Source organism: Dipodomys merriami, unplaced genomic scaffold (genome assembly GCF_024711535.1).
Source record: "Dipodomys merriami isolate MVZ:Mamm:240054 unplaced genomic scaffold, mDipMer1.0.p SCAF_1, whole genome shotgun sequence".
NCBI classification, from domain to species: domain Eukaryota; kingdom Metazoa; phylum Chordata; class Mammalia; order Rodentia; family Heteromyidae; genus Dipodomys; species Dipodomys merriami.
In genome coordinates, this window is record NW_027202270.1 from 8,413,628 (window position 1) to 8,440,065 (window position 26,438).

General features: G+C 43.3%; 1 protein-coding gene across 2 annotated transcripts in view; it reads left to right on the forward strand.

Annotated features, from left to right (window-relative positions):
- Positions 1-24,296: 24,296 nt before the first annotated feature.
- Positions 24,297-26,438, forward strand: part of Pid1 (phosphotyrosine interaction domain containing 1) — a 233,606-nt gene continuing 231,464 nt past the window's right edge. The window contains exon 1 of one of the 2 annotated variants that reach the window (XM_070015432.1): positions 24,297-24,479. In XM_070015432.1, the coding sequence (XP_069871533.1) occupies positions 24,450-24,479 (30 nt within the window). In that variant the 5' untranslated portion in view covers positions 24,297-24,449. Of the gene's footprint in view, positions 24,480-24,829; positions 25,069-26,438 lie in introns of those variants that run through there. The other variant, XM_070015436.1, reaches the window with a different exon arrangement.

The window sequence follows — 26,438 nt, forward strand, 5'->3', positions numbered from 1 at the left end:
TAATTATATTCAGAGTTTTTGTGTAAAATTGTTAAAATTTTTGTCAATAGATTTGATTGACAAGTCAAAAATAATAACAGGTAGGGACGCGCAAAGCTGATGTAATAATAAAACATCTCCTGAATGTTTAAATAGTATTTTCTAAATATTAGGTAGAGCTTTTTGATGCAAGCAACAAATATGAACTCTGGTTAAACTAAACACACACATGCACACACATACACACAATGATAGGGAAGATGTGGGAGATCTCGAGATTAAATAATAATAACAAAATGAAACAAAGCTATAGCAATAACAACACCAAAAGCAGACAAGGAAAGAAGTAAAGAGCAGTTTCAAAGAGTCTTGGTATGTGAACTAAATAAATATTGAAAGCTTTGCTTCTGAAATTCATCAGCTTCAGCTAACTTGCATTTTCATTATTCCCGAATGATTCTAGTTCTAGGAAGAGACTTGTCTATCAAACGAGGGTAGATTAGGGTAGATTACTGTCCATCCCAAGGGTGAAACACTCTGAGTCACCATTTCCTTCATCTGTCTTCATGGAGGTCGATCTCATTCCCCAAAGGAAATTCTGAATGTAATTTTCCTATGAAGGTGGAGGGAGAACTTGTTAACCAAAAAGTGACAGCCATCAGGAGCTTGTTTATTATAGAAGAGCTGCACTTGGACATCACTGTTTCTGTTTTGCGTGCTTTAATTAGTGTGCATCCCTTTCGTGCTCTTTTCCAGCTTGCATCTGGCCCATTCATACTGTCTTATGGACAGAAAATGTTCCTCCTGCCCTGCTGTCTCTACCAGGTATGAGCTGGCAGCTCTTAGCGACCATTCTGGATACTTCACTCTGGTATATTTGACCCTGGATTTGTGGAGGATGTCTCTTTAGCACTTTGAGATTGTTTGGCCCAATGAAGGGCTTGTTCATATAAATATTATTATTAATAATCATTATCAGATACAGGGAACATCTTGATAGCATTAAAAAAAAGAGGCACCAGCATTGCTTGGGTGCCAAGTGAAGCAGCTGTGTGAAACAGACATGGAGTGCTGAGCTTTCAGACATTCTGGAAAGCTGCTCTTCACTGTTTGGGTTTCAGTAGAATTTCCCAGCAGATGAGAATGCAGAGCTTCTGGGAGGTAGTAGAGGCTGAGGCATGGATGCATGTGTTCTACAATAAAGCAAGCTTTTGGTTTAGAATGAGGAAACCCTTCTGTCATGGTTAATCTTGACTGTCAACTTGATTGGATTGAGTACTGGGGAGTACCTTTGTCTATGTGCCAGTATTTCCAGAAAGGATTAACTAAAGGGGAGTAAACCCACTCTGAATGTGGCTGGTATCATATCACAGACTGTGAGCCTATGAGGAATAAAAGGAAAACAGTAAGGAAGTGTTCTGGTACTGGCAATTCTCTCTCTGTTTCCTGGCCACCATGATGTGAGCTAATCTTCTCTACCATGTCTTTGCCACCCTGATGGACAGAAACTCCTGAAAATAGAAGCCAAAAATCAGGTTTTGCTTTCTTGAATTGTTCTGCTCAGATATTTTGTTACAGAGATGAAGAACGAACCCACTACTAAAGACAATGGGGCTGTATTTTGTCTTCCTGAAGTTTACAGATGAGACCGTATGCTCCTATGAGAATATCTCAGGCTTCTTTGGGTCTGGAGCCAGGTCTCATTTGGCTCTCCTTGCAGGTACTCCCAATATTTAGAGAGTTGGGGTCCAAATAGAAAGTAGTCCACTAGGAAATGAGCCATACATAGCCACAGCAAAATGACCATTCCTATTATGAAAACACCAATCAATGAGATAACACTTCATTCATCAGTGTGATATTGCTTCATGCTTGAAAGCACCAATACTCAAAGAAGAAATACAGTTGTATGATATACAACAGTGTGAGACAGTTACAGCACTCACAGTCCTCTGTCTCTTGAGGAAGTTGTAAGTGGACACACTAGCTTCATAGCTGAATTCTGGTAATGAGTATATTGTGTCTGGGAGTTTCATGGGGTTGGAGATTTAGAGCAGATGGCCAGGAGAGAAAGTAATGAGATGCCATTGGATAGACAATCCTCTTCTCTGATCTAAGCAGTATGGCTCCATGACCAGCATGCTACTGGGGGATGGAATGAAGTTTGAGGATGGTAGGGATGTACCAGGGAGAGTCTAGTAAACTTTAAATACAGAGGAGTTTGGGGAAAGCTGGAAAGACTTGGCTGTTGGTCCTGGAAATGGTGTCCAAGGATGTGTTCAGGAGCTGAACTTCAGGAAAAGAAGTTCCCATTCTTGTTCTCTGATCCTGATCCTGGAAGTTATTTAATTACTGAATTTATCTGGTGAAAAATTTTAAGTCCAATTAAATCTGATATCTCTTCTTTTTAAGTCCAGAGAAGTGTGAAGTGCTATGTCACTCCCTATTTCCTATTACTGTTGTGATTTTTGTTGGGTGAAAGTTTGCTAAGGGAGAGAAACCCTTGCTTGCTTGCTTCCTTCCTTCCTTCTTTCTCCATCCTTTCCCAGCCCTCCTTCCCTCCCTTCCTTCCTCCCTGTTTCTCCCTTCCTCCTCTCTCTCTCTCTCTCTCTCTCTCTCTCTCTCTCTCTCTCTCTCTCTCTCTCTCTCTGTTTCTGACTCTCTCTCTCTCTCTCTCTCTTTTCTTTTTCCTGTCACTATTGGAGTTTAAACTTAGGGCCTCACTCTTGTTAAGCAGGTACTCTTACCACTGAGCCATGCCTCAGCCCTGATTTTTACTCATTATTTTTGAGATGAGGTTTTGCTTTCTGCCTGAGTATGTGACTGCACATGAATGGGCGACTGTACATGAGCCACCTATGTTAGTTTCTGATACCACATATAACAGACATGTGTTATCACATCCAGTCTTTATTGAGAAGGAGTCTCTTAAACTTGACCTGGGCTGACCTGAAACCATATTCCAAAAAGTTGTCTTAGCTTCCCAACTTCATTGCTATTTTAATATCCCTATTTCTCCCACTCTTTTTTATTGGGTTTCATATGTGTTGTTTTCATATATATAAATATATATATATATACACATATATGTATCCACTTTGATCATATACACCCCTTCACCCTCTCCTATCTCTCTATTACCGTCCCTTTTATAATCATATCATATCATTATATTAGGCTTAGATTCTGCATATGAGGAAAAACATGTGGTATTTGTCTTTCTGAGTTTGGCATATCTCAACATGTTTCCTAGGTCCACTCATTTTCCAGTATCGTAATTTCACACTTCCTTATTGCTGAGTAGTATTCCACCATTGCCCCCCTATTTTTTGTTGACTAGGACATCAAGGCAATCCTTGATGGGTATGAGTCTAGAAGCAGAAGTTTCTCTCTAAACTGTTCTTTGGCTTATAAAAGAAAATGGATGCATTTCTGAGGCAAATTGTTATTTCCCACATTGAAATTCATACAAAAGTCAAAGACTAATTATCAAAGGAAAAGAATTAATAAAGATTTTCATTCTGTCCACATTGCTTTTTACAACCATTCTCTACTGTGATGCTTTTATTCAAGTCTTCACTTATTTTGCTTACTTTGTTCAGTCAGACAAAAATTGAAGAATGATAGAATTTCAAAAGTCATCTATGAGGAAGATGTCCTAACTTCATGACCTGACCAGACAGCAATCAAAACGAGACCACAAGCTAATTTTCTAAGAACAGAAACAATGCCATCTTGCTATGATAACACAAGTACATTTTAACCCAAATAAGCGTATCTGCCATTGGCAAGTACTTTATTAGCTTAATGTTTTAATCGTGTTCATTGCTTGCTGATTGGAAGCCCTCATTAGCAGTTATATAACTGCTCTGAATAGGACAGAAAAAAGCAAAAATTGGCTTGTTGTTTGGTAAGCAATACTTTGGGAGGCAAACTATTTTCAAACAACTATTCCTCCCTCAAGTGACATCCCTCACAAAAATGACCTTTGGAGAAAACTTTTGGGAAGAAATTTCATACTCTCCCTTCCTTGTATTGATAGGGAACCAGTATGCAGTCTCTCTTTGTCTGAGACTTGGCTAATCCTTCTCAGTTCTTCACACTCTTTGCTGAGGGGGTTGAAAATATGTCTTCCCTAATAATTTTCACATGAGGAATGTGTGTGCTCCAGATTCTATCCCTGGGTCTGCCTTTTCCCATTTGCCAATTTGAATCAAAGCACATGTAGCCTTTTTACTTTCCCGCTCAACAGGACAGGTGATTGAAACATCACTGGTTGTGTAGACTTGTGATCATGTGTTAGAGATGGCAGTGGAAGGAAGGCACAGTGTTGGCTGTAAACCTAGCAGGGTGTTCTCTTTGAAAGACTCATCATTATGACTGTTTGAACACTTCTTCTGAGCTTGTTCCCATGTCACTTGGACATGCTTGTCATGGCTGTTGGTGAGTGAGTACCACTGCTTCCTTATGAAGACGAAGGATCATCAAACATGGAGGAGACTCGGCAGAGAAACCAGAGGTTGTTTGCCTGGGCAAAAAGCAGCCTCAACTCAGTTTTCACATTCCTTTAACTAAGATCTCCTCCAGTGTAGTGAAAGAAAACATTGAAAAGGAAAAATATGCTTATTAAGGGAAGCAAATAGCTGTCATTTGAATCAAAGGAAATAACACAGACAGCCTGCATTTCAGCAAGAAGGGAGCTCATGTAAATTTCAGCTCATTCTGGCAAATGGAATGCAGTAGACCCATGTCTGGTGTCTGACGTGAGACAGTAACACATGTAAGACACTGACCTTTTGGACAAAGACACAGAAGAAGCACAAACAAAATATATTGGGAATTTGTTTTTGAAGTCATTTGCTTCTCTTTTGCTTGAAATAAGCTTCAAAGTCTATAGCGTGAAATGAAAAATGTGAAATAGGAAAATGTAAAAATGAGAACAAATGTTACCTCCAGGACCCATGGAATGGAATTTTGTAAACACAGTAGCATGCAAAGAAATTTACTAAGAAGGATAACTTTGTAGCTCCTGTTATCTGTGTATGTGTATCTGTGTGTGGGGGGGTGTGTGTGTGTGGGTGTGTGTGTGTGTGCTAGCCCTGGAGCTTGAACTCAGGGCTTGGGCATTGTCCCTGAGGTTTTTGTTCTCTCTCAGAGTTAGTGCTTTACCTACTTGAGCCACAGCTCTACTTCTATCTTTTCGATGGCTAATTGGAGATAAGAGTCTCATGGACTTTCTTGCCTGGGCTAGCTTTCAACAGAGATCCTTAGGTCTCAGCCTTCTGAGAAGCCACTTATTCCCAGCAACATTTCTCTTTTGACTCGGCCAATAAAAAATGAAATAGTGATTCTGCCTGTCCAGTCAATTTATTGTGACTATGCCGCCATCCCCCTGCTAGAGTCACATTTCAGCCTTGTGTTAGATATACAAGGGAAGTTTGGTCAGGGTGGAGCTTTATATTTTGTTGATTTTCTTTTTAAGCCAGGAGAGGAAGTTCACTTTTCAAAATAATTATGTATGCAATTTAGGAATGTTGAGGTCATCTTTTCATTGACAAATCAGTGGAGAATATTTTTGAAAGGCAGAGGAAAACTATCTTCTTCATCTGTGGTGGAAGAAATCAGTATTCTTCCCTATCACATGTCCTTTAGAGGATCTGTGGAGAAATGAAAGCAGAGGGTCAGCCTATCCTTCTATCCAGATGCCTCAGAGATGGTCTTTGGCATCTGATCAAGTCAGAACTTACTACTTTTCCCCTATATTAACTAGATTATGTTATGCACAAAATTTAAAAGCCATGGATATCTGTCACTTGTTTTATTAAAAAATAAATGTGACGCAAGTTGACTCTTTGGAGGAACTCTTTCTCAGTGTGATTATCAGCTCCGATTTGAATACTGTATTCTGAATATTCATGTTGCAAGTGTTCTGGAATGAAGTGGAAAGACCTTCTGTGCTCATGCTCCTGGAATCCAAAAATTTATACAGAACCACAAAAGCTCTCGAACTGCAAAAGCAATCCTGGGCAGGAAAAAGTAGTGTTGGCGGTGTAACAATTCCAAACTTCAGACTCTACTACAGAGCTACATAATGAAAAAAGTTGTTACTGGCACAAAAACAGATCTGAGGGCCAATGTAACAGAAGACCCAGAAATAAACACACAAAGATACCATCATCTAATATTTGATGAAAGAGATAAAAACATAAGCTGGAAGGAAAACAGCCTCTTTGACAAATGGTGCTGGGAAAACTGGATATCCACATGCAGAAAACTGAAACTGGATCCCCATCGATCACCTTGTGCCAGCATCAATGCAAAATGGATCACAGACTTCAATGTGAGACCTGAACCCCTGAAACTATTCAGGAAGGAGTGGGAGAAACATTCTGACTCTTTGGCACTGACAGGAACGTTCTGAGTAAAGATCCAGAATCATAGTAAATCAAAGAAAGAATTGATAAATGTGATTACATCAAATCATTCTGTAATTTGCTACTCTGTATGATTGGAGGAGCAAAGGCTATTTTTCTGAGAACTACTTATTTCAACTCTGCAAGATACAGTTTGTAAACAAATCACATCTCTAAGAGTTCCAATTAGTTGAGCACACTTTCATTTCTAACAAGACTATCTCAATAAAGGAAACAGTGCAGTGATTTGCATTTCCATATATGCTTCTTAAAAGGGTAAAAACTAGACTTTTGAGTCTATCTGATTTAAGTTTAAAATCTTCCTATATTCTAGAAATTTGAGCATAAGAGAATTTTTTTATAGTGGAAAATTACCTATTTTTTATCAACTGTATTTTTTATACTTTTGAATTTCATGGTTTCTATGATTAAATTGCCAATGTATTTTACATTTATCCTGATCTACTGGGAAAAGAATAAGTTTAGTTATTTTTAAACCCTTTTATCACATAACCATTTAATTATCTTAATACTAATTTAAAAAGTCTATTGTTTACTACCCTATTCCAAACTTCTATGTATATTTGATGTTTTATTCTACTGGAGTTTTTGTCTACTTAATGAGTTATTGCTATGAGGCTTTAATATATTTTTGTGTTTGCTAAGACTAGGCTTCTCTCTCTGCCTTTTATTTCCCAGGGTTTTCTTCATTAGTCAAATGTCATTTTACTATCTAATAAATATCAAGCTGAAAGTACAACTCTAAACACCACATTTGTAGTCTATCATGAATGGGATAAAAATTATAGGCCTTTAAAATTAGAAAAATGCAAGTTACAAACATAACATAGGGTTTCCCAAAATTCCAAGTAGAGATTCTATCTATCTATCTATCTATCTATCTATCTATCCATCTATCTATTGATCAATCAATTGATAGATATGTATTTTTTAGGTCAAGTTGTTATGGTTTGACTACAAAATGTCCCCACAAGCTTTTGTGTTGGACATTTGGTCCACTTGCAGTCTGGAATCTCTAGGCAATGGGGCCTAATTGGAGGGGGTAGATCAGTGAAGTGTGCTATTGGAGGTTATACCTGGCCCCTCTTTCCTTCTCACCCTCTTTCCTGTTTGTGGTGTGGCAGACTTGATGCTAATGTTGCAGGCATGCAAAGTGCAAAAGTTGTGGAGGCTTCTACCCTAGATTTCAAAGGAAGACCTGAGAGACTAGGCAGTGTGCTATGGGGTAGAGTTCTCATGGTGAGCCAGTGAGAGGGCATTGTGTGCAGCCATGAGGATGAATTCTAAGTGGTAATAGAGACCTTGGAATGTTGGATATGCCAGAGATATAGAACATTTGCATGTGTCTGTTGGTGAGCTTGATTTAAATTCTGGGTTCATTTGTATATAATCTGTGGTACTACAATATCCTTTCATAAAGTCGAGAAAATAAGCCTGGAGTTGTTGAGGTGTGTGTAGCTCAGTGCCTGCCTGGTATATTCTACTGCTTCACAAACCTGCTTCCTATTTGTTCAAATATCTGCTTCAAACTCTAGAGGTCTGATTCTGGGAGACCACAAACTAGCCAAATAAGTTGGACTCATCAGTTAATCTTTCAGATTGAGCTGGATTAGAGGATGTCTTCTATCAGCCATCTAAACTGAAGGTTGTATAGAAGGCTAGTCAGGACTCTTTTAGTGCCCAAGCTCCTCATGCTTAAGAGCTAGACTCTGGTAGAGCTAGACATGCTGTTAGAGGTAGACACGCCCAGTTATATCCTATCTCTGTTTTTTTTTCCCCTGGTAGTTTAGTGGATATTATTTTACATTTCTGTGCTTCCATTTCTTCATTTATAAAATGAGGCTAGTGACTGTCTTTTGCAAAGATTCCAGGAGCTGTTAGGTGTAAGGTAAAGGCTTGGGACTAGGTAACCATTGCTATTGGGATTTGAACACAGAATCACACTGTCACTATTTTCTTTGGTATTTTAGAGGTTGTTAGATATATGCTAACTATCCTAATTTCAAATGCTTTATTCATTGTGCACATGATGAATAACATTCTGGTAATTTAAACATTTTGTAGTAAATTATCGTACCATAAGGATGGATAAGAATTCTGAATGATCCTAACAATTTTTTGGCCTAAAAATGTTACTTTCTGTTGTTTTGTTATTGGTGCTGGTCCTTAGGTTTGAACTCAGGGCCTGGGTACTGTCCCTAAGCTTTTTTTTTGGTGCAAGATTAGTGCTCTGTTATTTGACCCACAACTCTATTTCCAGATTTCTTTTTTTTTTTTTTTTGGAAATAGGAATGTCATAGACATTCTTCAATATAATAAAGACTGTGTATGAAAAACCTATAGCCAGAATTATACTTAAAGGTGAAAAGCTAAGGCCATTTCCTCTAAATTCAAGAATGAGACAAGGTTGTCTGCTCTCTCTACCCCTCTTCAATTTAGTAGTAGAATGCCTAGCTACAACAATAAGACAAGATGCAAACATAAATTAGGGGATCCAAATAGGGAAAGATGAAGTAAAACTCTCCCTCTTTACAGATGATATGATCTTGTATTAAAGAACCCCGTGGAGGGCTGGGAAAGTGGCTCAGTTGTAGAATGCTTGCCTTGTATGCATGACGCCCTGGGTTTGATTCCTCAGCACCACATAAGCAGAAAAAGACAGAAGTGGTTCTGTGGCTCAAGTGGTAGAGTGCTAGCCTTGAGCTGAAGAGCTGAGGGACAATTCCCAGGCCCAAAGTTCAGGCCCCACTACCGACAAAAACAAAAACAAAAAAACCCCCCGAAAACCCAAAAACAAAACCCATGGACTCCACTCTCAATTTACTTGAGCTGATCTGAAACTTTGGCAAAGTAGCAGGGTATAAAATTAACCCTCAGAAATCAATGGCTTTTCTGTATGCCAATAAAAAGAAGAGCGCGACTGAAATCAGGAAACTCCTTTGGTAATAGCCCCATAAAAAATAAAATACCCAGGAGTTAACTAAAGAAGTGAAAGACTTCTATGATGAAAACTTTAAAAACCTGAAAAAAGAAATTAAAGCAGAACTGAGGAAGTGGAAAAACCTCCCATGCACCTGGATTGTAGGATTGACATTGTGAAAATGGCAATACTGCCTAAGGCTATCTACAAGTTCAATGCAATACCATCAATATCCCAACCTCATTCTATAATGAAATAGAGGAAGCAATCCAAAAATTCATGTGGAACAACAAAAGACCCCAAATAGCAAAAATAATCCTTAGCAGAAAGAACAGTTCTGGAGGAATATCAATAACAAATTTCAAACCCTACTACAAAGCCATAGTAATCAAAATAGCTTGGTACTGGCACAAGAACAGACCTGAGGACCGATGGAATAGAACTGAAGACCCAGAAATGAACTCACAGACCTATGGCTATCTAATCTTCAATAAGGGAGCCAAAAAACTAGAATGGAAGAAAGGCAACCTTAAATAAATGGTGCTGGCAAAATTGGTTAAATACCTGTAGAAAACTAAAGTTAGATCCTTATAGATCACCCTGCAACAGAATTAACTCCAAATGGATCAAAGACCTCAAAATAAAAGCAGACACCCTGAAATCATTGCAGGAAGGAGTAAGAGAAACTCTAAGGTTCCTTGGCACAGGCCGAAATTTTCTTAATAAAGACCCAGAAACACAACAAATCAAAGAAAGGTTGGACAAATGGGATTGCATGAAACTAGTAAGATCAATAGAAAGCCCACGGATTAGAAGATCTTCACTAGCCATACAACAGACAAGGGCCTCATATCTAATGTGTTTTTTTTTTTAATTTTGGGATGGGCCTCATATCTAAAACATACTTAGAACTCAAAAAATTAAATCCCCAAAAACAAATCCTCAAAGAAAAAACTGCCCCATTAATAAGTGGGTTAAAGACTTAAAGAGAGACTTCTCTGAAGAGGAAATAGAATGACCAACAAACACATGAAGAAATGCTCAACTTCTCTAACCATAAAAGAAATGTAAATCAAAACAACATTGAAATTCCACTTCCCCCCAGTTAGAATGGCTATAATTAACAGATGTTGGAGGGGATGTGGCCAAAAGGGAATGCTACTGCACTGTTGGTGGGAGTGTAAACTTGTTCAGCCATTCTGGAAAGCAAGCAGTATGGAGGTTCCTCAAAAGACTAAACATAGAGCTCTCCTATGACCCAGCAATTCCACTTCTGGGCATTTACCCAATGAACACAAAGGAGGCCATACTAAAGCTACCAGCACAATTATGTTTATCACAGCATTATTTACCATAGCTAAGATATGGAAGCAACCCAGATGCCCCTCAGTAGATGAATGGATCAAAAATATTATATATATATTATATATATTCATATATATATAATATATATATATATATATATATATATATATATGAATTCTAAGCTGCCATCAGAAAGAATGACACTGACCTAGTGTTAGGAAATGGAAAGAATTGGAAAAAAATCATAGGTGAAGTAAGCTAGACCCAAAGAAATTTAGGTCCCATGGTTTCCCTTTTTTTTTTTTTTCACAATAACTAGTATACATCTAGGATATCAAATGAGCAGAAAACCTCAAAACCTATGTACATATGACCATATAAGATGATGCTAAGCAAAATGAACCCCAAAATATGGACACAAGAGGTTTTTCTTTGTTGTTTTTTTTAACATACTATGTGATTTTTTTGTTTCTTTTGTATGTTCTTCCTCCCATAGTATATCCCTGTTGTCACTGTATTCGATTTTTGTATCTTGCATTTTGTATATACATTTATCTAATTTGGGGAGGGGAAGGGGAATAACAAATTGCTGAAACAAAGACACAGGATGACCCACTGCAACAATGATACTCACAAGACACTATGTTGGAAACGAACTTTATAACTTTGGTTGGGGGGAGAGGAGTGGGGAGAGGTACGGGAGGGAAGGGATAGTAGGAGAAAAACAAAGGAGGGGGTGACAATGTCCACAAGAAATATACTCATTACCTTACTGATGTAACTGTAACCTCTCTGTACAGCATCTTTACAAGAAAACAAAATTTTAAAAAAAGAATCTCATAGATTTTCCTTCTCTGGCTGGCTTCAAACTAAGATCCTCAGATCTCAGCCTCCTGAGTAGTTAGGATTATAGGCATGAGCTAGTGGAGCCCAGCATAAAGCTACTGTTTCTAGAGACCATTCATTCTTCATTTGAATTGCAACTGGTGGAGAAGTGGATGGATGTTGAGGTTCAATGAAGGTAAAGGGTAATAAAATCCTTTGGAAAACAGTACAGAACACTTTAAAATGAAGTCATTAATGAAAATGATCAGGGGAATTCTGTTAAAGTTGAGATCATTTAGATCCCACTGGTGTTCAAATTTGACACTAGCTGGTTGTAGAGAAACTTCTTGAAAGGGATGCTCTGGCATCTGAACCAACGACCTTCGCAACTGAAGAGGCATCATGTGACCGGCAGCCATTCCCTGTTTCAGCCTCTCCTCTGCCTCAGGCCAACATGGTAGATGTAAATAATGGCACACCAGTATATTAGTATATAAAACATTTCTTTTGTTGGCATTCTTAGAGGACTAGAAATCTGTCTTCATTTTAAAACATTTTTCTTTGTTTTTTAAACTTTTAAAAACTCTTACAAGTAGTTGTACAAAGGAGTTGCCAGTTATCAAGGCAGTTTATGAATACAATGGATGCGGATCCATTTCCACATTCCCACTCATCCCTCCCCTACCTACCTCTTCTCATACTCTCATTAATGTTGTAGGATATTCATTCGATTCTTATATGCCTTTTCCCTCTCGTTTTCTCTTCATTCCTCTATCCTTTTCCCCTTGATCCCACCCCACCCCTTTCAAGTATCCACTTCTGTGTTTTATTTTGCTGAACTTTGGGTTTGGCTTTCTAAGAAATTACACTATTCAAGATCTCCTTTGAATCTGTATTGCAGTTAATACACTTGTAGACACCTGCATACCACCCCATGTATTTACTTGTGAGTTTGTAAGCCAAATCTAGCTCTCACATATAAGGGAAAACGTGGATCCTTTGTCTGTCTGGGCCTGACTTACTTCACTTAACATAATGTTTTTCCAAGTCTTTCCATTTCTTTATGAATGGCACACTATCATTGTTTTTTATTTTATTTTATTTTTATTTTTTATTGTGAAAATACTGTACAGAGGGGTTACAATTACATGGGCAAGATAATGAGTACATTTCTTATCAAGCACTGTAGCCTCCTCCTTTGTTTCCCCTTCCCATCCTTTCCCCTCATCTCCCCCCCTCCCCTTGCCTCCCCACCCAATTCTCCTCCCCGCCCCCACCAAAGTTGTAAAGTTCATTTTCGACATAACGACTTGTACATCTCTTTGTTGCAATGGGTCCACCTGTATCCCTATTTAAATGATTTGTTTTTCCCCTTCCCCTCCACAAATTATACCGACATCAAATACAGTGAAAGCAGGGGTTATACCATGAGGGAGGGACATACAAAGCAACAAAGAAATAATCTTATAATGTGTTAGAAACAGTCGCATGAAAAAAAATTTGAATATATATCTTAGGGTTCATTTCCCTAAGATCAATGGGTGAGGAAAATCCCTTTGTGTATTTATACACATATTTTCTCCATTCTTTCTGGCTCTTCTCTGCCACACTGAGTGTCAGAGATTCCCAAAGGTCAGATCATGATGCAGTTACTCCTGTTCTAAAAATAGCCCAGAGAGGTGGTGAAAAAAAATGGAAAGTCATAGGTCTGAAATAATTCCATTAGTGTTATTGATGTACCACATTACATCTTTCTAATGGGATCATTAGCCAATGGATAGAATAATAAAAATTTAAAGCTAGAAAAGAGGTAAACTAATCCAACCATTTATTTCAGATGAGGAAATTGGGAACAAGAGCACTGAAGTGGCTTTCTCAAAGTCAGTGAGTGTGTGCAGGTTTGGGGCTGGTACCCCATCCTCGACTCAACATACATGGTGATCCTAGTGGGTACTTAAAAATCCTTAAGCTTAAAAAAATCCTTAAGCTTTTGGATTTACATTTCCAAAATGGTAATGACATTTAAGAAGCTTATGAATTTAGAAAAAATAGGTTATAGGGGAAAAGCAAGGTAAGAATATATCCTTGCCATTGTTAATGAGCCTTTGGGTTATGGTAATAATAGAGATTTCAGAAATTGTAAAGATGATAAATATTAGCCACGAAGTTTAATACTTAAAAGCTCAATAACTCACCTGAGAGTAAAACCATCAGAACCTTGCCGCATGCCTTTCAACTCAGCGTAAAGTTGATTTCTTAGTATCTGGGTTTTCGTTGCGTTGAAAACATAGCAAAAGGAGAAGTGTGTGTGTGGGGGGGTATGTGGAATGCAGTGAAGAATTAAATGTATATTTTATACAATTAAGAAAAATGAGGGAAGGGGTGGGAAGGAAGGGATGGGGAGAAGGCTGAAAGGGGCGAGGTTAATCAAGATGCATTGTTATACGTGGCTTGTTTCATGTTTTATTAAAGATAATAAAATGTAAAAAGAGAGAGAGAGAGAAAGAACGAGAAAATGTTGACTCCTTGTTGTGATAGCCCTAGGGAGTTAGGATTTTTCCAGAAAAATTCCATGCTGGGAGTGAGGATGGCTACCCACAAATACCATCCTGCCCAGACCAGGAGAGAGGTGGGCTGCAGATGCGTATTTCCAGGCTTGGGTTAATCTTCTCTATATGTTGTGGCACTCCTATGGGCAAGCTAGAAACAGACTGAGAATTTCTGTCTTCCCAGTTTTGGCTAATGCTGTAAATCAATACGTTTCCATTTTTTCATTTCTCTCTACATTTATCATTCTCTTACAATATGAGTGAGCAAGTAGACCAGATCCAGTGCTATGTGGCTGAGGACACTGTCCATTCTCCAGCTGGCCCAGGAGAAGCAAGAAGTGCTCTGGTATGTGATTGTCCCAGTTTGATAGGGTCAAGGTTTCATGTGTTGTCAGTGGAAGAGCTGTCCCTGAGCTCTTTTTGCTCACCATTAGTGCTCTACCACTTTGAGCCACAGTCCCACTTCTGAGAATGTGTTCTTACATAAAAATATTCACACTTTTCAAAAAGCATAGAATGCTGTGTTTATTTACAGCCATTACAGGACTGAGTCTGCAGACTTCATTTCTGGTGAGCTTTCAGAATTCTAATTGAGCCCAGATCTGTCTGGCTTTGGCGTCTGAGCATTATCTTTTATGAAAGTGTGGTAACTGCACCAGTGAAGGGCACAATTAAGAAATCACCTTCAGCACATTGTCTCGAGAGAAGTCAGTAACATTTGGCAGATTCCTTTCTTTTGATGTTTTATTTTCCTTGACTTTAGAATTAATTTTTATATCTCTTTCTATAGTCATATTCCCCACATATTAATAAAAAAAGCATAGATAGAAGAAAGCCGAGAGAGAGAGAGAGAGAGAGAGAGAGAGAGAGAGAGAGAGAGAGAGAGAGAGAGAGAGAGAGAGAGAGAGAGAGAATGGTAGAGATGGTGATGGGGTGGTTGTAGTGATGGTGATAGCAGTGTGTGTGTGTGTGTGTGTGTGTGTGTGTGTGTGTGTGTGTGTGTGTGTGTGTGTGTAGCAGGGAGTTTGGGAACAAATATTGGGGATTTGACAGCCTAAACAGTTTTTCAAAGTGATATTTTCATCAGCAGTTTATACTATAGGGAAAAGGATGTTGGAGAACGTTTTATAAAAATACTAAGAATGCATGGCATGACATAGTACACACACACACACACACACACACACACACACATGCTCATGCATACACAGCCAAAACACGTTGATAAGCATTATTCACCTTTACCGTGCGAGGCACACTTGAATTTTCTGTTCTTTTTTTCTATCTAATAATTTTATTTTATATAGTACCCATGACGATCATGACTCATGAAACTGATTTTACAATGTATTATAAAGGGTTGGAATCCTTGAACTAGGGGAAGGAGAGACACTTGAGGGGTTTAAAGGAAGAAGAGAGCTTCAGTGCACCCCTTCATTTTGCATGTCTGTTACTGATGAACAGCACAACACCTACACCGCTCAACAGCCAGAGCAGGCTATGCTCTGGGAGCAGCCGAAACTGTTTGGAGTGCTTCCTTCCTTCCTCCCTCCTTCCCTCCCTTTCTTCCCTCCCTTTCTTCCCTCCCTCCCTCCCTCCTTCCCTCCCTCCTTCCTTCCTTCCTTCCTTCCTTCCTTCCTTCCTTCCTTCCTTCCTTCCTTCCTACCTTTTACCTCTCCTTTCTGCCCTCCCTCCTTTCCTTTGTCTCTCCTCCTTTTCTCTCTCCTCTCTTCCTTTCCTCCTTCCCTCCCTCCTTTCTTTTCTTTCACATAGGATCTGAATTAGGTTTTAGAAATAAAAATGGAATGTTTTGTAAAAGACAGGCAAAAAGAAAAATATTGGGAAGATGTCTTTGGAAGTTAAAACAGTGGATCTGTGTCGGTCCATGGACAAGGTGTCCAGACATAAACTGTGGTGTCCAGAGCAGGACCTTCAGGTGAGCTCTGTGGACCGCATACCCACTCACTCTCGGTGGCACTCCACAGAAAAGGGTTCATGCAAGCAGACTCTATTGCAATAAAGAGGAAAAGATAGGGCTCAGGACAGAATGTGTAGCATGCATGACACAATGAAGCATGCCCAGTGATGCATACAGCACAGTGACTCCCGTAAGGGTAAGTGGGCAAATGACAGTTGTGTTGTCCCACATCATTCATTATTCCTGTGCTTGTGGCAAAGCAGATGTAAATCTACTGTGCTGATAGCCACATAAAAGTACAGCCTGTATAATCCCTTATAGTTCATAATAGTAATAATAACAGCAGTAATAAATGACTGTTTGTAGATTACATATGTTTACCAAATTGCACTTGTAATTATTTTGTAGTGTACTACTATATAAGAATGCTCATTGTAAAATAATCTGTGCTAAGCTGGCTGAAGAGTTACATCTCCATGTATTTGATTGACTCAGGAGGCCCTTTGACTGATCCACCCTGACCGTCTGCATTCCATGACAGAGCCAGCTAACAATGAGCTTCTCCCCACACTCTCCTGTCTTTAAGCAATGCATGGCTGCTTAAAATAATGTAAACTATATTTATATTTCTCAGTTATTTTTCTGTTACTTACCCAAAGGCTTTGAGAGAAGCATGCCAAGATGCTAAGGATGATTTTCTCTGCCTGTCCAGAAACATTTATGGTCTTCTAGATAACACGTTGTGTTGTTTAACGTTGGCAAGTCCTCCTGTGCCACTGAGAGAGACCCTTGTGACTGGAACCAATTCCTCATTAAATGGTGACTGCCCTCAGGAAAAGGTACCACTGTGGGCCAGTCAGCTTGCTTTGGCTGAGGGCACAGCCCTGGACCGGAGCTGGGGTTGGGGGACTCATCCATGACGGGACGTTGGCTAACGGAACATGGCGCGGTCTCTGTATGACTCACTTTACCACAGTCCGCCCTTTGCCAGCTCAGATCTACATCGTTCAGATTCCGGGTTCACTCAGGGAATAGCACCTTTGGGCTTGGATCACCTTTCCTGAATTAGCTCACAAGAGGAAGGTTGTTGGGGTCAAGTGTGCTTCCATCAAGGCAGCTGGAGTCAAAGTCAACCCATACTCACCATCTACTTCCTTTACTACCTCGTCTGGATTCCACTCAACCTCAGCCGGAGACTTGGGTTGGTCAGATGACCCAATCAGTTGTGACATTATCCCGGAAGAGAGCCTACTTTGTTCTTCTCTGGCCATGGTTACTGCAGTCACCTCTTTACTTAAAGAATTAAATTTTCACCGCTTTACTTTTAAAGCTGGGTGTGGGAGTTCTGGAGCCTTTGGGTGTTGGAGTGTCTCCTTCCCCATCCACAGGTGCACCTGCTGCATGGTGGAGGTCAACCACTGGGCCTCAGGGGTGTCCCTGGCTCTCTCTGGCTGACTGCAATCAGAGGAGACGGGGCACTTACATTGTTTACATCGCTAACATTGTTTAAAAGGCTTCAAGAAAATAAACTCATTTAAGCAACAATTTGCATAGAATTAAGTGCAAGTGTCTCAAAGGTACAGTTCCATAGGTTGGACTCATTATCACTTGAGGCAAGAAAGGGGTCCATCTCATTACCCCAGAAGCATTCCTCACAGCCAATTATATTCAACCACCTGTGCTCCACTCCATACCTGCGCCCAACTCTAAAACAACATCTTCCTGTCACCGGATGTCTTTGCCTGTTAACAGGTTTACTCTGAATGGTGATGTAATTCACAGGTGTTCCTATTGCACTTCTTTTGGTCAATATAATATTGTTAAAGCCTTATCCACGCTATCTATACAATATGCTAGTGGTTTCTTCCCTTTTGCTGCTGAGATGGACTCTGCTATAAGAAGATATGTCTAACCACTTACTTCTTGATTCACCCTTGGGGGGTCCATAATTTGGCCTGTGACGAACAAAAGTGCTATAAATACCTGTGTTTTGGGGTGGACCTATGTTCACATTTATCTTGGGTAAATATCTAAGAGTGGGATTTCTGGTCCTATGATAAGCAGATGTTCAACTTGGTAAGAAATTGCCAAACTATGTTCTGAAATGGTTGTGACATTTCTTATTCCAGGCAGCAATGTCAGAGTCACAGGCAGCCTGCTATTGTTTTCCCTCTAGATTTTTTTTTTTCTCCAGTTGTGGGTCTTGAACTCTGGGCCTTGGTGCTGTCCCTCAGCTCTTCAGCTCAAGGCTAGAGCTCTACCACTTGAGCCACAGCACCACTTCTGGTTTTCTGTGGTTAATGAGAGATAAGAGTCTCATGGACTTTCTTGCCCGGGCTGGCTTTGAACTGCGATCCTCAGATCTCAGCCTCCTGAGTAGTTGGATTACAGGCGTGAGCCACGGGCACCTGGCTTGCCCTAGATTCTTAAGGGAGAAGCTTAGATAATTGATTCTCTTTTCTTTTCAAAATACAAGTTGCATTTTCCTTTCGATATGCTGGTTTGTTGCAGTTTTGGTCACTTGGTGTTTATTGTTATTTAAAGAAGATAAAAAATCTAAATTTTCCTTTGTGATTATTTTTTACCCCTTGAGATATAGGAGATTTAACAGTGTGTTCTTGAATTTCCAACAATGAGTAGATTTTTCCAAGCCATGGCTCTGTTACTGGTCTCTCTCCTGAGTTAATTCTGTGGTGCTCTTTGTACCCCCACCCTCTGCTAGTGAGATGCATCAAGGGAACAGAACCCTAGGCTCCCCTGGGAAGATGGCAATTTGGAGGGAAGGACTAGGCCTGGGAGGAAGGACTCAGCTGCAGGACATGGCTCAGCACGAGCTTGGAACTCATGGCCCGAGACAATGAACTCCTGTGTGACAATGAACTGCTCTGGTGGCACTGTCCTGGGTGCTGTTATGAACACGGTCTGGATGTTACCCTCTACAGCCTTAATGATTTGTTTCCATTTCCTGGAGTTCATCTCCATAAACATTGTTTTACATGATCAGATGCACATAGCGATTGCATCTTTGTGATCATCTCCAGAGAATATCCTCCTCTGTCTCACTCTGTGTGAATGCCCACAGACTTGTGTACTTACCATATCCCAGTGTATTTTTTTCTTTTACCATCCAGTGTGTTTACTTGTAGATTTATAGGTACATTTTAATTACTACCAATGAAGGAAACCATACAATCTATGTGTCACTGGGCCAGGCTTACTTTGCTTAACCTAATTTTTTCCAACTTTTTCCATTTCCTTATGAATAGTACAGTGTCTTCTTTCTGATGGAAGCACAGAATTCCATTGTGTATATGTACCACATTTTCTTGCCACCGAGGGGCATCTGGGTTGAGTCATATCTTGTCTATGGTGAATAATGCTTCAGTGAACATGATTGTGCTGGTAGCTTTGGTGTGGCTTTGTTGGTGGTCAATTGGGTAAATGTCCAGGAGTGGAATTGTTGGGTCATAGGGGAGCTCTATGTTTAGGATGAACAAGTTTACATTCCTTCCAACAGTGTAGTAATATTCCCTTTGGACCATATCCTGTCAGCATTTGTTACTGTCAGTTTCTTGATAATGGCCATTATAAGCATTTCTTTTGTGGCCAGAGATGTTGACCAGTTCTTCAAGTGTCTATTGGGCATTCTCACTTCTTCTTCGAAGAAGTCCCTTTTTAAGTCTTTAGCTCATTTATTAATTGGGTTGTGATTTCTTTGAGGATTTATTTTGGGGGGGTTAATTTTTTTGAGCTTTAAGTATGTTTTAGATATGAGGCCCTTGTCTGGTGCATAGCTGGTGAAGCTCTTCTCCCGTTTGGTGTGATGCCCAACATACTTTCTAGACGTTTCAGAAGAAGTCATTTTTGGCTTTCATGATGGAAGAAAGAAGGGAGAAAAAAATAAAAGCAAAAAGAGATGGGTTTTCCTGCAAGAACAGCTCAGATGGAGGAGCAGTAAAGTGGGAAAATGGCAGAAGGGGTGCTTCGTTCCAGGGAGCTTTTCTCCATTCGTTATCCATCATCCTCTAACCTGCAGCCCCCCCAGAAGTGAAGCGCTGAAAAGCTCCATGTTTTGTGCTTGATTATGTGTCACAATTTGGGTTGGGCTCACTGGGCGGTCCCTCTGCTCATCACACCTGGAGTAGCATAGATGGCTGTTGTCTTCTCACTGGCTTGAGCTGTGTATTCGCAGATGCGCTTGTCACCCGTCTGGCTGCAGTTTCTCTGGTGGTGGGGGCCTCCTCCCAATAGTGGGCTTTCCCACATTCTTCTCATCACAGACGCCAGTCTGGCCTTCTTTATGGGATGCTCATGAGTTTCAAAAGGTTGAGAGCAGACCTTCCAGGTGTTTTTTTCCCCCCGAAGTGTGGACATCCTATAGTGTCACACGTCCAACACAGTCTAAAGGAATGTGGACAGATCCCAACTCCTGATGGGAGAACCATACAACTTACAGTGCAAAGTGGCCGGGCTCTCTGAAGTGAGAGAGTTTATGGTCATTTTGCAAATGATTTGCCACCTAAGGCTAATGTGGGAACAAGGGAGTCTGGAGCTCAGTCAGGGGTCAGTGCATGCATTGTAACCAGTCCTGCATCATGTACATTTTATTTTTATGCCAGTCCTGGGGCTTGAACTCAGGGCCTAGGCTCTTTCGCTTAGCTTCTTTGTTCAAGGCTGACACTTGTCACCAGAATCACAGCTCCATTCCTAGCTTTTCTGCTGATTCATTGGAGATAAAGGTCTCATGGACTTTCCTGCCCAGGCTGGCTTTGAAAACCACAATTTCTCAGAACTCAGCCTATAAGTAGCTAGGATTACAGGCATGAACCACAAGCATTCAGCTCTACTATTTACTTTGAAACCAAGGTTGCAAAGGTGAACAGTGAAGGTTTCCTTATTTATTTATTTATTTATTTATGCCAGTCTTGCAGCTTGTACTCAGAGCCTGTGTGTTGTCCCTGAGCTTCTTTGTGTATATGGCTCTACCACTTGAGATGTTGGCTACTTCTAGCTTTTTCTGAGCAGTTTATTGGAGAAAAGAGTCTCACAAACTTTTTTGTCCAGGCTGGCTTTGAACCATGTTCCTCAGATCTCAGCCTCCTGAGTAGCTAGGATTATAGTGTGAGCCACCAGCACCCAACTGAAGGTTTCCTTTTAAAGGAAAGAAAAGATCATCCTACTCTCCCAATAAACACCTGACACTTCATGAGGACAAAAGCCAGTATGTGTGTCACCACAGGGAGGTTTAAATAGCTTATATTTTCTGACTATTTTCATTTTGTTAATTTATAAGAATTTGAGTGATTTTTGAAATAAAGTTAATGATACCACCAGAAGGAATTTCTAGTGCTCACTTTGATAAATTCAATAAAAATAATATAGTTTTCCCTTGTCTTATCTTCATAAATTAGAATCATAAGTGAAAAGTATATTATTTATTATAGTAATATAGCCTGTTACTTTTATTTGAGAAACTAAGACAAATCATGAAAACCTGAAAATATTTGCAATGGAAACGACTTAATCCCAGGAATTACTGACTACTTTGTGAGGCTTTGATTATTTCAATAATGAAAAAGGAGGAGAAACCTAATGGGATACAAACGAATGTTTTCTGATATTTCTCAGCACAAAGTAGGTTGCCTAATGAATGAATTCACTTCTCTATAATAATTAGATATCATTACCGTTTTATTTACAGATGAATTATCAGAGATACAGAATACCAAGACTCAGTCTAAGTCTTTCCATTATTTTATTGCCCTTCCAATATCTACTGAGATGTATGCATCGTTTATACAGGTATTAAAATGGTTCATATTTTGGCCTAGTAAAACTCTATAATTATAGGCATTTTCAGCTACAACTTCATCATCACCCCCTCTAATATTTTCTTATGTTATAATGTTTTCATTTAATATTTATTATTTCGGTGTTATGTTGGATCAAATTAGGTTACCCTAATTTGAACAGGTAGGTTATGGTAGGACTCAAAGGCATACATTAGCTTAGTTGTAGCTTAACAAAACTTTTAGGGAGGTCCTAATCATTTCTCTAGGCTAAGTACTGTGTTTATAACTCATCTGAGCCTCGCTGTTCCTTCCCCTCCTCCCTCCCTTTGTCATTTTCCTTGATGTGGCATTTATTTGCAAGATGAGACTTGCTGAGCTAATTATAAGAGTAAGCACATGAAATCAGGCAGGTTCTCATGGCACCGGAAACCCTTCCCGCCTGTTCCAAGAATGGTTCCCTGTTCAGAAGAAACCTGTTTCCTCCCTTCCAGGGACATTTTCAGCATCTCCAGAGAGAACTTCTCAGTGTCGCAGAGCAGAGCTGGGAGAAGTCCAGCTGCAGGTCTCACCTCTAGCCGGTAGATGGCTCTGCTTCATCCACCCTCTTCCGCAGGGTCTTCCAAGTCTGGGAGCAAAACCTGTGGGTGGGTTTGGGGACCGCCTCCACCTGTGCCCGGGCCCCATCGCCCACCTGGTTTCCCGCTTTCCTGGCATACAGGTGCCGCGTGAATTTAAACACCTTCTCTACTTGGCAAATCCGTTTGCACAATGGAAAGCAATCTCCCCAGAGCCCAGCTCCCCATTCTCTTTAAATAGCACCGCGCTCTGAACTAAAAGCTGTATTCCTGAGTCATAACAATTAATTACCTCGGAGGTGAGCAGGCAGGATTAAATGCTCCACTGCCGTGTGGAGTTTCGGCCGGTGTCTGGTCCGGCGCTGTTCTTTAAAACCAAATCACCCTCTGCAGCCCAGGGTGGTTCAAAGACGACCCTGCAGCTCCCCTTCCTCCGACAGTTGCGGGAGGGGGTCATGCACACAGATTTTTGTTTTCTTTTTGGTAGGGGAGTGCATGTCTTTCTAGTTGAGGGTGTGTGTGTGTGTGTGTGTGTGTGTGTGTGTGTGTGTGTGTGTGTGTGTGTGTGTGTGTGTGTGTGTGTGTGTGTAAGACCCTTTATTGTGATCAGGAATGTCCGACCTGTAGGGAACGGTGTAGGAAGCCTTCATCCTCCACAGATGGCACATCAGCCAGGCCTCTGACACACAGCTGCCCGTCGGGTTCAGGCTGTGCCTCCCGGGGCCCAGAGCAAGGGGCAGGGGCCACAGCAGGACCTGCTAGGACCCCATGAGCGCAGGGAGGCCCGGGCGGGCAGATGGCCCGGGAGGCCGAGCCCAGCCGTTCCACCTCCGCTTTGGGGCCGCCCGGAGCGCTGGGGGGCGCGCAGCGGCGGTGACTCCCTTCTGTGTGGCTTGGAAGGCCTTGGCCTGGACAGGTGACCCCCAATTTCAGGACACATGGATCTCATCCACAGGGTGAGCCGTCTAGGGGACCGGGCAGCAGCAGGGCTAGTCTGGGAATGCCAGCTGTTTTTTGGGGGGGGGTTCCACACTAGCTCGGGGTGCTCTTCGGGCCTGGTCAATGCCAGCCTGGCTCCCCTTCGGCTTCTCAGAGCCCTTCTCAACACCAGGCGGATCCGAGGAAGGAGGCCCGCGGGGGGGATCGGGGCTAGAGGAAGGCTGGGGGGGCACCCCGCAGGGTGCACGGGCATCACCCACGGGCCCGACCGTCCTCACCGCCCCGTTCCTCCCCACCTCAAAAGAGAGCGAGTAGGAAACGCTCAGCCTCCACGGGGCGCCACTGTACCCCAGGAGCCCAGCCCAGAGCAGGGGCGAAACAGCTGCTCAGTTAACCTAAGCGGGGAGATGAATGAATGAATGAACGAAGGTCTCTCCCCAGCGCACTTGCTGGGAATGGAGTAGCATCAGCTCTCTAGGGATCCCTGCTGAGTGGAAATCTGGGTCCCCACGACTGCGCTTATTATTATTGTTGTTGTTGTTATTCTTCAGGAATATCCCCCACTCCACCAAAAAGGGTCTCCTGACACGCCAGCCAGTCCTGATCTCTCCTCTCCCAGACCCCTGTGGCCAGTGCATTCCGGCCCCTCGTGCAGGTCCCCGCGCCCCCCCCACGCGCCCCCCTCCCCGCACCCCCTCCCGAGCACCCCCTCCCGCGCACCCCCACGCCCCCTTCCGCGCCTCCTTCCCGCGCACCCCCTCCCGCGCCCCCTCTCTCCCCCTTCCCGTCCCCCCTCCTCGCACCCCCTGCACCCCCGGCCCCCCCGCGCGCCCCCGGCGCCGGCTCCCCGCGCGGGCGTGCGCCCCGGGCATGCTCAGAGCGCGCAGGTCCGGGCGGCGGGGGGCGGAGGGAGCGGCCGCCGCCGCCGCCGTGCGCTCGCGGGCCGGGCGGAGCCGCGCAATCCGCTCGCAGCGGCGGCGCTGGGACGGCGGACGCGACCCGCCCGCGCCCACAAGTTGTCGGCCGCCGAGCGCCGCGCCGCCGCCTCCGGCTCCCCGCACGCCGCGCGCCCACCCGCGCCGGGCCGCCGGCGCCAGCACGCGCGTCCCGCCGGCCACGGGCCGACCCCCGGCGTGAGAGCGAGGGCGCAGCCGCCCTCCGCTGCCGGCCACCTCTGCTCCGCGGAACCCCCACCCCACCCCGAGGCTGGAAGATGTGGCAGCCGGCCACCGAGCGCTTGCAGGTAAGGGGTGCGCGGGGGAGGCCGGGGGGCCCGCCTGGAGGAGGAGGTGCCCGGCTACCCCCGGGTCGGGCGGAGGAGCTGTGGGTCCAGACACGATGGTGGAAGATCCCAGCGGCGGCGGCGACGGGCTGCGGTGCGGCGGGCTTTAGTCCAGGTCCCCGGGTCGGCGCGCGGGAGGATGGAGTCGACCAGACGCACCGCCTTTGGGCTTGGAGGTGCTGTGTGCGTGTCGGGGGTCACCGAGCGACCTCAGCACGGACACACAAGCTGGCCGCTCTGGGGTTAGGAGTTTTGAATCTGCCTCCCATCCCCACGTTTTTCTTTTTTTCTTTTCCCTTTTTGGTCTCTAGGAAAGACAGAAAGAAAGGATCTGTGTCAGAAAGCACCCATGTTGCCAAGATGACTTGGAACTCTGGAGCTTGGTTTGGCTTGGGCATAGCATGCTACTTATTTTCTCTTCCCCTTCCTTCTTCCTTGGCGCTCTCCCTTCATCGCCCCTGCATCCCATCTCCCCCAGAGATTCCTGAGTTCAGTGCCGCCCAGGACGACTTAGGTCCTGGGTCAGCCCGTGAAAAGTTTGCTCATTCAGGTGAGGGAACTGGGAAAGGGGGGTGGGGTGGGGCTGGCCGAAAGTGACAGAAAGGGAGGTCTTCCCCCCCCCCCCCAGGTTTGTTTAGTGACCAGTTGGGTCCAGGGAGGTTCAGTGTCTTTGCCTTTGCTCACAGCCAGAGAGAGCCAGAAGCTGCTTCTCCACCAACACGGCCGCAGTTCAACTTTGCCAGGCCTAGAGAATCAAAACTTTGAAGACGTGTTTAAGTGAAAGAAAGAAAGAGAAAGAAAGAGAGAGAGAAAGGAAGAGAGAAAGGACGGAAGGAATTGGAACACCCATAGAAGCTGAGTCCCCCTCCCCCCCCCATCCGAAAGGACTTAGGACAGCAGGGGGTGTGGGGCAGGGACCCTGGCTGGCTCAGGAAGTTTCTCAATGAACAGTCTAAGCCTGAGTCAATCATCCAAGCCCAGTGGTGAAGCCAACTTTGCCTCCCAGCACTCATCCTGAGGATCAGCCAGTAGGGGGCAGTGTGTGGAGCTGCTGCTCCAGGTTTCTACATGGCCCCCTCCTGCCCCCCCCCCCCCCCCAGCTCCTTCCCACATCTTCCTGGGAAGAATGCATTGGGTATTACAGAACCCCTGACACAGCAGGCTGGTGATTTGGGGGTCTCAAACAGAAAGGGGAAAAATAAGAAGGAAAGCCCACCATTAGCTTTGGGAATGGATAGCGGTCGGTGAGCAGCCCTCTTCCGAGCCTGTTTGTGTTAGGAAGAGCACACCAACGGCAAGTCCACCGTGATGGGCACGAGGTGGTTTGGCAGTGGCCCACAGATAGGACTGGTGGTGCCTTTGGAGTCCTCTTTCAGGTCAAGGCCTGGATTTGATCCCAGGGAGGGGGGGTGGTCCCCTCCCAAGCACAGAGGGTAGCTCTGGGAAGGCCTTCCTTCCAGAGATGGAGTCTCCGTGCCTTGAGGTGGGCAGGGGGCCTGGGGACCAGGAGCTCCGCGGGGCCTGTGGATGGATTCGGCGCTGGGGAGGCTCTGCCTCGCAGCCTGTTTCACTTAGCAAAGCCTGTGTCTCTCCGCACGTGACTCTGGCAGGCAGCCGCCTGGCTCAGTCTCCTCTGGAGATCATTTCTTGACTCAGAAGGACTCCTGGCCCCCTCTGGCAAACATGCACATGTGCATTTTGGTGTGAGCCTGGCTGATGATTTATGTGTGCCGTGACTCTGTTCCATTTCTAGGTGCCATGTTGAAAGAGCCTGGGTCTCAGGCTTGCGAAAGTTCTGGCAAACTGAACTTACCACTGAGCAGGTCGGGTCACAGTTACAAGGTCCTAACCCAAACCCAGAGAGCAGGGTCGGGGAGTCCACCTCTTACACCCCAATTTAAATCCAAGCCAACCAGTTTC